Consider the following 10,101-nt stretch of genomic DNA (forward strand, 5'->3'; position numbering starts at 1 on the left):
CAAAAATTTAACTTAAATATACAATTATTTCAAAAACAAAAAGTTATACATTGAAAATTTGAACAAAATAAAACTAGATCTAATTCTAACCAAAATTAAATGTAGATCTGTTTTCGGTGTTGTCGGAGGTTGTTGCGATGGTGGTGTTCTTGCGCGGCCTTGATGTAGCCGGTGGTTGTTGCGGTGGTGTTCTTCTTGGCGGTTGTTGCGGACGGTGGTTGTTGTGGTGGTGGTGGTGTTGCAAAGAGGAGTGATAAGGAGATCAAGAAGAAAGAGAAAGGGGGAAAAAGGAGGGATGAGAAGAGAAGAAGGAGGGCTGAGAAATTAAAGGGAAAGAATAAGAAGAACAAGCAGACATGCAGAGGAGAGGGAAAGAAAGAGAGAGGAGAGAGGAGAGAGAAGAAGAAGAGGGGCGTGGAGAGAGAATAGGAAAGAAAGAGAATTAGGGGGGGTGTTATGTGAGTTCCGTGTTTTTAGATTTAGGTTTTTTTTTTTATAAAATTCCGTCGGAATAGGGTGAAATTCCGTTGGAATATTCCGACGGATTTAAAATCCGTCAGAAATTTCCTACGGAATTAAAACTCGTAGGAAATTAATATGTTCCGAGGGATTTATTTTCCCTCGGAATTTACAGCTTCCGACGGAAATTTCCGTCGGTAGATATTTTCCACGGGAATATTCCGTTGGAAGCAGTAAATTCCGAGGGAAAAAAAATCCGTCGGAATATTTCTGAGGGATTTTCCGTCACAACTTATCTTTTCCAACGGATATTTTGGACATACCAAAATTCCGTCAGAATTATCGAATTTTCCAACGGAATTTAAGTCTGTCGGAACTATTCCGTCGGAAAACAGCCTATTTCTAGTAGTGGAGCTTAGTACGACACCTTCAATGGTGGTTCTGCCATTGTTGACCTTTTAATTTATTTTTATAATATAAATTCTATTGTCTAGGATTATATCATCTATAATAAGTTGGATGATATCATCTATAACAGGATGTGATATTATGTATATCAGCCAACAAAAAGAACATATCAGCTAACAAATGAAGCATATATATCAGCCTACAAAAGGAACATATCAGCCAACAAAAGATAGATATCAGCTAACAGATTGAACATATCAGCCAACAAAAGGATGAAATCGGCAAACAAAAGTACCAGGTAAGCCAACATATTGTACATATCCATCCTCTATCAAATAGTACATATCCTCCAACAAACTTTACGTATCCTCTATTAAGTAACACATATCCTCCAACAAATTGTACATGTCATCTATCAAATACTACATATCCTCCATCAAATACTACATATCCTTTAATAAACTATAGTATCCTCAATCAACTAACACATATCCTCCACCAAATACTACATCATATCTTCTAACAAACTGTACGTATCCTCTATCAAAGATAAATTGTACATATCCTCTATCAAATACTACATATCTTATAACAAACAATATATATCTTACAACAAACTGTACATATCCTCTATCAAATAATACATATCCTCGAACAAGTTGTACATATCCTCTATCAAATACTGCATATCATATATATTTGACACACGAATTATTTGGTGCGTTTGCCGCACCCAATACGTTCTCTCATTGTTTTTATGTGAAAGCTACTCTAATTTTTTAATACATTTTCGACACATGCTTCATACATATATAGTCAATCATGCGAAGGAATACATTTTGTCAAACATGCATCCCCACACGGCCACGCACATTACCTACAAATTATTTGCATTGCTTTCCAACTTTGGAAACACCTTAATTTATTTGTTAGTGTGTTTTTACATTTCTACCCTTTTTACTACTTATAAATATCTAATGAACTGGATTGAATTGGCATGCTTAGCTTGGAAAAAGTATTTGTATTTTATGCTCATCATATCAAAAATAATGATAAGCAACTCCGCTAAGTCTTCCTCAACCAAAAGAGATAGGAAAACCGTAGAGAAAGAGCGAAGAAACACATTGAAAATTCTATATTCAGAACTTAACTCCCTTCTTCCTCGCAATGATGCCTCCTCTCCAAAGGTCCCTCTATCTCTCCCTCTCATAGATATCTTTGACTATATATACTTTGTCCGTCTTTAAAAGTTCTTCCTATTTTGACTTATTTGTGAGATTACTATTATCCCAAAAGAAAGAACTTTTAAAGGTCGAGGGAGTAATGTATTATACATACAATACCTTTGTCTGGATTTTAATGCCACGGTGCAATAAAGTGCACTATATCAACATATATGACAACAATTACTAGGGCATATATTAGTTACTACCTCTCCTATGTTTGTATTTAAATCAGTTGTTACATAGTCAATACATTATGTTACAACATTAACGTGTCATTGACGATGATGGTGTACATAAATATTTGCAGGCAATTCCGGATCAAATAGATGACGCCACAAACTTCATCAAACAACTACAAACGAATATCGAAAATTTGAAGCAAACCAAGGATAGAAGAGTATCAAGTAGTAGAACAAGTTATTATTCGAAGAATTCGCCAGTCCAAATTGAAGTGAGAGTAAATGGAAGCGCCCTTGTGGTGACTTTGGTTACGGGGTTGGAGTGCCAGTTTGTTTTCACTGAGGCAATTCGAATTTTTCATGAAGAAAATGCTGAAGTTGTTAATGCTAATTACTGTGTTACCGGAAATATTGTCCTTCATACTATTCATGCACAGGTATATACGAGTACTTTATTTGTTGCTAGTCAATAATAAATAGTGGTAATGATAATGCTTAAATTACATTCATAATTTTGCACTATATTTTAATTATATTAGTTACATGGAAAAGTTTTGAATTGAGTTCTTTTAAACGTCAAATTTAAATTTTGCTGAATAAGCTGATTTTCTTACCAACAAAATAAGATTATCATAAAATTCATCATGTAATGAAAAGTGATTATATTTATCAAATGAATTTTTTAAGTTATACTCCATAGTAAAAGTCTTAGGTACAGATAATGCTCCGTAGACCTAGAATTAAAAAGCAGTACGCGCGCGTGTAGCAAATCCTCAAATTTAAAAATAAAATAAAGCACTTTTTGTCGAAAACTACTTAATAAAACTTAAATTTTGTGAGAAACTATCTAATAAAAAAATGTTATAATAAATTACCTAATAAAAATAAAATGTTGTAAAAAGCTAGTAAAATGTAGTAAAATGCTACCTATATCGGATTTCCACCATTATCTCCTAGATAAACAAAACAAGTTTATCCCAAGAGAAGGAGAATAAAATATAATAAACTTTCAAAAAGTAATAAATGTGAGTCCTATCCATCAATAACGGAGGTCGTTGACGACGTTTGGTGAACTAACCCAGGTTAACATTTTTCCCCTTTTTTTTTTCCTTAATTTTGCTAGTGTTTCATTGAGAAACTCATCAGAGCATTCAGCAACGGCGATTCTTCTTCAAAAACCACCACAACCATCACCATCTTCCTCTTTCATCTCCTTCCTCCTTGACTCCTTCAATCCACAACCGAAATTCAACCACCATCTTCATCTTCTTCTTGCAAACCGACCACCGTACCGACACCGACATTGAGAAATGGAGTGATTTAGGGCATGGTGAACCCCAAAGGATAAGTGAGCTTCCCCTCCTCCATTGTTTTCTCCATTGAAAGCTTGAAATTAAGCTTTGATTACCCTCTACTATTGAACCTATGAGATTTCTATTTTCCATCATTGAACCTCATGGTAGGTTTGCAGAAAGGAGATAAAAATATTTTTGATTTTTTTAATTATGGATTAAAGGATGAGGAAGATGATGTAGTGGTGATAGTGTTACCATGGTTAACTATGGTCAATTGCAAATCTTAACGTCTGTCAAATGTCTATCCGCAAATGACAACTGTACCCACACTTTTTAATTGGAAAATGACGAATATAGGCCTGGATAAACAACTTTTGTTTATCGTGGGTATAAACTTGAATTTTCTCTACCTCTAACCCCAAAAACCATCATCCCCAAGCACTAATCTATCCTCATTAACTCGGAATATCCTCTCACCACCCCGAAAATAACCTTACCACCTAGAAAACCAATCCTCATGGTAGTTTCTAGGGGTGTTATAAGGTGGATCAACGTCGTAAAACTAAGTCAACGGTGGAAATTTGGTCGAAAGTAGCATCTTACAACACTTTACCTTTTATTAGGTAGTTTCTTACTAATATTTTTTATTATTAGCAGGTGGTTTCTCATAAAATTTGGGTTTTATTAAGTAGTTTCTCTCAAAAAGTCCTAAAATAAAAAAAGCTTTTTTTTTTTTAGACAAAATTAAAATAAAATAAAAAAGTAATTAAGCAAATTAAACGTAATATTACAATGTTGAAAAAGTACACATAATATTTCATCTGTCTTTATCATTAACTAACTATTATCTTTCTTGTATCTAAAAAGGGAATTAATTAAAGTTATGTTTTTACAATTGTGTAGATTGGTGAGGCTGCGACAACGGATACTGTTGCAAGGATTACTGAGAGGTTGAAGAAATTTGAGCTTTGACTAATGTACTTAAGCTTTGATTGAAGGAAGATTATTTGTTTAGGAAGCTTAAATTAAGGACATAAGCTGTACGGGAGCATCGTTGACTAGCGTTAATCTTGTGTTATTGTTATGATTGTAATATACTTATGTCTTTACAATATGTATTGAACTGTCTAATACATTATTCGAATTAATTTGTCACATTAGTAGTTCAAATATATTGTTAATGTTATTATTTAGTTTAGCTAGCAATGTCCGTTGTCAAAATTTTGCATGTATCTGTTGCTTCCGTGGAGCTTGTTGCACTTATGTAATTTGTGGTAGAGCAATCTCCAAAACTATAATCATTCGTCAACAATTTTCTATCTTTAATTTCATTTGGACAATGTCTAATGCATTACAATCAACAATTTGAGCATAATGCACGGCCTACATACACCAACCCACGTCATGTTATTCGAACACATAAAACTATTATTTGCATGTGATGCATAATAATTATAGCATGAAAAAATTGCATAAAGAATTTAAGGTTAACTATTTGAGTCGCTAATATTATTATCTCCTTGACTCTGATCTATACATATGAGGATATATAATATCCGATTTTCTCTTCTTTTCATTGTATAATTTGTTTCTATGCTTAATTTGGTAAACATCAATTTTTTAGAAAAAACATCATTTTTTTAGAAAAGCATGTTAAAAGCTAAGAATAGATTAATTACATGGGTAACAAGTGATGAAAATTAAGGTTAGTACAATTTTTTGTAAGTAGGATGAAGTAATAAAGGTTAGGACAAATCATAGTACTTCTTTCATTGTATATTAGTTGTAACTTTGAGGTAATATTTGTGAGATATAAAAATTCTAAATTTGCAATTAATATGTAATAGAGAAAGTAAGAAGGATGAAGTATTAAAGATTTCAAAGTAATGAGAGAAGGTGGGTACCTAGTTAACTACTATTATGTTCTTAAAAAAAAAAAAAAAAGAAGTTACTACTATTATACCGGTATACCCATTGTGAGGGAAATACTACATTAATTACCATCCTTCTTTTACTTTCCAAACCTATTTTTTATTCCCTTTGTTCTTATCATTAAATCTTGTCAATATCTTATTGAAGGTGAAAGAAGGTGAAAAGAGAAGAAATGAAATAAAGTATATATACTTTAATTTTATTAAGAAATAAAATAAAATAAAATAGGACTGAGAATGTGAGATTGCGATTAGCACATAATATGTACTCTGTATTACTTAAAAAAGATATAAAAGAAATTGATAATGCTGGAAAAAAAAAATTGATGTGTTATCTGAAAATAATACAAGTATAAAAAATTGATATTTGAGCTAATGTAAAAATATGTAGTGTAAAAGTCAAAGTATTACGATACGTAATTAGAATCAGAGAGAATACATTTTTAAATTCTAAGAACCTATATCAAGCAAATATTCAAAGATCTAGTTTGTTAATTAAGAGAATACTAAGTGTACAAAAGAGCAATTTAAGAGTGCGATTATATAGTGTGCATAGTACAATTGCTTGTACCATATATGTGTTTGGTTAACAGTGAATCAGACTAGCTTTAAATATGACCAAATCCTACACCTATCCCATCACGGTATGAGCCGAGCAAAAGTGTACAACCCATCATGTGTAAGCCATGTTGTGCATGTGCTGACTTGCTGAGCTTAGCGCCAATTCGGGTATTTAGGACTTGTTTGGTTGCCTATAAATTCATGGGAAGTTTATTTTCTTAGGAAATAGATATCTATATACTTGTTTGGTTGACAATAATATAGGAAGTGGGACTTCCTAGGAACTTCTACTTCTCACAAAATGGGGGAATTAACTTACCTAGTCCCCTCTAGGTAATGAAACTTCCCATGGGAAGTAGAAATTCCCACATCCAACCAAACAATTTTTGGCAATTCGTAGGAATTACAATTTCATGGGCATTGAGTTTTCATGGGAATTTCTACTTCCTACATCCAACCAAACAAGCCGTGTCTTTTTCAAAGTTGTGTCATGCAGTTCTAAAGTAAATTATTGTATTCATATAAGTCGAAATCAATCTAAATTGGGCATTCTTTGGACCTGATCGAATCAAATCGGTCAAGTCTTTGTTTTTGACAACTGTGAGCTTGATGAGCTATGACTTGTGGTTTGGGCTCAACCCAATATAAGCACGAAAAAAATCGATAGTAACACAGTTTAAATTTAACACGAGAAGGATAGTCCAATGGAAAGGCTATGTGTCATTTATACATGGGCCATGATTCGAGAATGGTCCTCCTTTCCCGAACACCGCCTAGAGCCAAGCTTATCTATCACTGGAATTTGGTAATAAAAGCACGCAGGAGATTGAAGTTTGAAGTAGTCTCTCCGCAATACCACAAGTATATACGACTATTATTCTTACTCCCTTCGTTTTTTTTCTAAGAACCCTGACATACTTTTCGTATTGTTCATATACACCACTTTGATCAATATTGGAGCTTTATACATAATTCAGTATTTATGGATCAATGTTACTTCTAATGTGCACTTTCACAGCCTTAGTTCAAATTAGATTCACCCCTGCAGATGGATAGCCTGTTGCATTTACGTGTCACGCCTTGGATGATGGGGCTGGTGTAGAGGTCAATAATTTTCAATTTTCATTAGAAAGTTATACGTGAGGTGCAAAATATGAGGAGAAAATCAAGCTATAGTATTAGCTAACATATTGATGTAACCTAGTTCTGAAGTTAACTACTAGTACAAGATTACAACAGAAAATTTAGCAATGCAAGTATAGTATACAATAATATCCATGCAGCAGATAACAAGGAGTGTATCATATCCTTTGACCAATTTCCCTCCCGTGTATTTCTGTAACGTAACTTGCAATTTTTAATTTATAAGCACTTGTTATTGCTATTTTTGACCAAAAATATAATGGCAAAGAGTACTTGTATAAACTATAGAGTACTTTTGTTTGAAGACGACTAGTCTAGATTAAAAGTGGATTGCATAGAATTATTACATATTGATTAATCATCCCTATAAATCTTTATGTTAATCCCTCTAACCTTAGTGTCATAAAATCGTTCTCTTTAATTTATACCCTTAGACAAGTTTGATTTCTCACGCTTGCACCACTATGATAATTTTACTCAATATTTTCTCTCAGTTTACTAAGGATTTTTTTTTTTTTTTGTTTTGGTAACACTTCACTTATACTTTAAATCATCAAGTATCGTACACACACGTTTGCGTGCACCTCTAAACTGAAAGAAAAATAAGGGAGCAAATTATACATTGATTTGAACATTTGCTACTTAAACAGTTAAACTGAACTAGTCTTTAAATAAGCTAATGATAGATAACCAAAGCTGAAATTTAGGAAACCACTATCAAACCCACTAACTAGTACGGAGTAACAATGAACACGTGAGAACTTATAAGAACCCACCACATTACATGACTAAGAGGACGTTTGGTTAGAACAATGGAAACAAAGTGAAAAGAAAACAAATAAGAGGAGGGAAAGGAATCATGTAACTATTACCTTTTCATTTGTTTAGTTTAATTAACTATAGAAAAGAATCCTTTTGTATTTGAGGAGGGTAAGGGTATTTGTAACGTTAGGTTTTAGAATGGTTACAAATGGGTGGAATCCCTTACCCATAGGTAAAAGTAATTGTTACCAAATATCTTAAGTTTTAATCAAACATTCGATAACGATAATAGTTTAATTGAATCCATTTCCAACCCAAAAAATACACTAACCAAATATGCTCTAATTTAAGCATGAAACTACGAGTAATACGTTTCTAACAATAAGGTAACAACCACACTCACACTGGATTAAAAGAATTATTATCTGAATTAAGTGTCGTTGCAATTGTATATCTCACTGCCTATAAAATTCTAAAAAAAAAAAAGTTGTTATTAGGTAATTGAGGATATAATTGCTTAGTAATATTTCCAAAGTGTGTTGCGTACTTGCATGCCCATAAAATGAACTTAATGTCCCGGAATTGAGGCATTATTTATGATTTAAGAAATAATTTAAAAAGGTTTAGCTTTGGAATCATCTATTTGCATTTGCATGGCCAAGTTGCCGTTAATGCTACAATTGCAAGAAGTTAAGTTCCTCCACTTTGTATTTGTAGTAACGCTTGGTTGGCAAGAAGCCAAGAACCATGCATTAGCTCCGAATAAGTTGTAGGCTTGTATCCTTTTTGACACAAAGCTCTATGATTTAATTCTAACGCAGTGTGTTAAATATATTACAATTAGTCTAACGGCTAAAATTATAAAACATTAATAGAACAAAACAAAAGTTTAATCCGCTTAAAAATATTACAGTATTAATTTATTAGAATCTAGAAAGAAGTATATCAACACTATGAGTAATAACCACTTAATTTTGTCGCGCGGTGATTTGGTCCAAGTCGGGCACTTTAATTAAGTTATAACCAAAATAACCTTTTTACTATAAGTGATCATTACGGTCATGTTGGCATTTTCGGCAATACTAGAAAGATCTTTATAAACTAATTCGTGAAGATTATTTAAGGGAATGTGTATGAAAATGAGGTACAAAACAAAGCATTTGAAGTCCATCTCAAACTACATTATATTCACATCAGTTCAATTTATATAGGTAAATATTTGCTCATTTCAATCAAAATAAATCTTATTGTTTGTGTTCACTAATTTCTAAGTATTTTTTATTTTATCAAATATAAAAAATAAAGTTTATTTAAACAGATATTTGTTTGTCTCATAATAACATTCATTTTTATTTTATTCTTTATAAAGAAATTACAGGTTTTTTTTTTGGAAGAAAGAAATTATAGTTTATTCGAATCAAATCATCTTAGAAATCACAATTTTTCTTTCCTTTTTCCTATAAATCAACTTTGTCTAAAGTTGGACATGGGTCAAGTTGGCATCTCCAAAATGAGTCTAAGAACAACCCAGGCCAGCCCATGTGTTGTGGTGATGGCAACTCTAGAAATTATATTTTTTAACGTAAAAATGAGTGGGCATAATATACAACATGCTTGTTTGAGCACAAGTGCACAACCTAGGCTATCATGTGTGCTTCTCAGATCAGACTACCTCATGCCTAGCTAGCTTATTACGAAACATGCGGACTCGTGATGCCAACCTTCATAATCTTTGAAGTAAAATCTAATCTTTAAAGTAGTTATTTAGCAGGATTTTAATTAATAAATCAAATCACCCCAAATTCCAACTCATCTCAACTCACTATCGATCACTCGCGAATGTAGCCAGTAGCCTCCTTGTACGTGAAAATTCGACAATGTCTTGAATTCTAGTGCAAGTGTGCAGCAACAATGACAATGGTGAGTATGGTCAGCAAGACAGCAAGTCATAATTAAAAAAAATGTGTACATGTCCAATTTTACCATAAAGCAAATCATGACAAACTTAACCCAAAGATAAAAAAAAAAAAAAAAAAAAAAAAAAAAAAAAGAGTGACCCATCAAAAATATGCTCAAACAATGTCACAAATCCCACTTTTTTAACCACAGTTCATTTTATCCATCCCAAGCAACTTCA

General features: G+C 32.5%; 1 protein-coding gene across 1 annotated transcript; it reads left to right on the forward strand.

The window, feature by feature from the left end:
• Nucleotides 1-1,870: 1,870 nt before the first annotated feature.
• LOC110706730 (transcription factor bHLH162-like) lies at nucleotides 1,871-4,720 on the forward strand. Its single transcript, XM_021884686.1, has 3 exons — nucleotides 1,871-2,054; nucleotides 2,401-2,709; nucleotides 4,471-4,720. Exons 1-3 carry the CDS (start codon nucleotides 1,896-1,898, stop codon nucleotides 4,537-4,539), a joined length of 537 nt encoding a protein of 178 aa, XP_021740378.1. The 5' UTR covers nucleotides 1,871-1,895; the 3' UTR covers nucleotides 4,540-4,720.
• Nucleotides 4,721-10,101: the final 5,381 nt, after the last annotated feature.

Source organism: Chenopodium quinoa, unplaced genomic scaffold, assembly GCF_001683475.1.
Source record: "Chenopodium quinoa cultivar QQ74 unplaced genomic scaffold, ASM168347v1, whole genome shotgun sequence".
Taxonomy (NCBI): domain Eukaryota; kingdom Viridiplantae; phylum Streptophyta; class Magnoliopsida; order Caryophyllales; family Amaranthaceae; genus Chenopodium; species Chenopodium quinoa.

Coding starts and splice junctions, on each gene's coding strand:
- LOC110706730 (XM_021884686.1), top strand. CDS start 1,896: ATGCTCATCATATCAAAAATAATGATAAGCAACTCCGCTAAGTCTTCC. Junction 2,055..2,400: donor ATGATGCCTCCTCTCCAAAG/GTCCCTCTATCT, acceptor AAATATTTGCAG/GCAATTCCGGATCAAATAGA. Junction 2,710..4,470: donor TTCATACTATTCATGCACAG/GTATATACGAGT, acceptor ACAATTGTGTAG/ATTGGTGAGGCTGCGACAAC.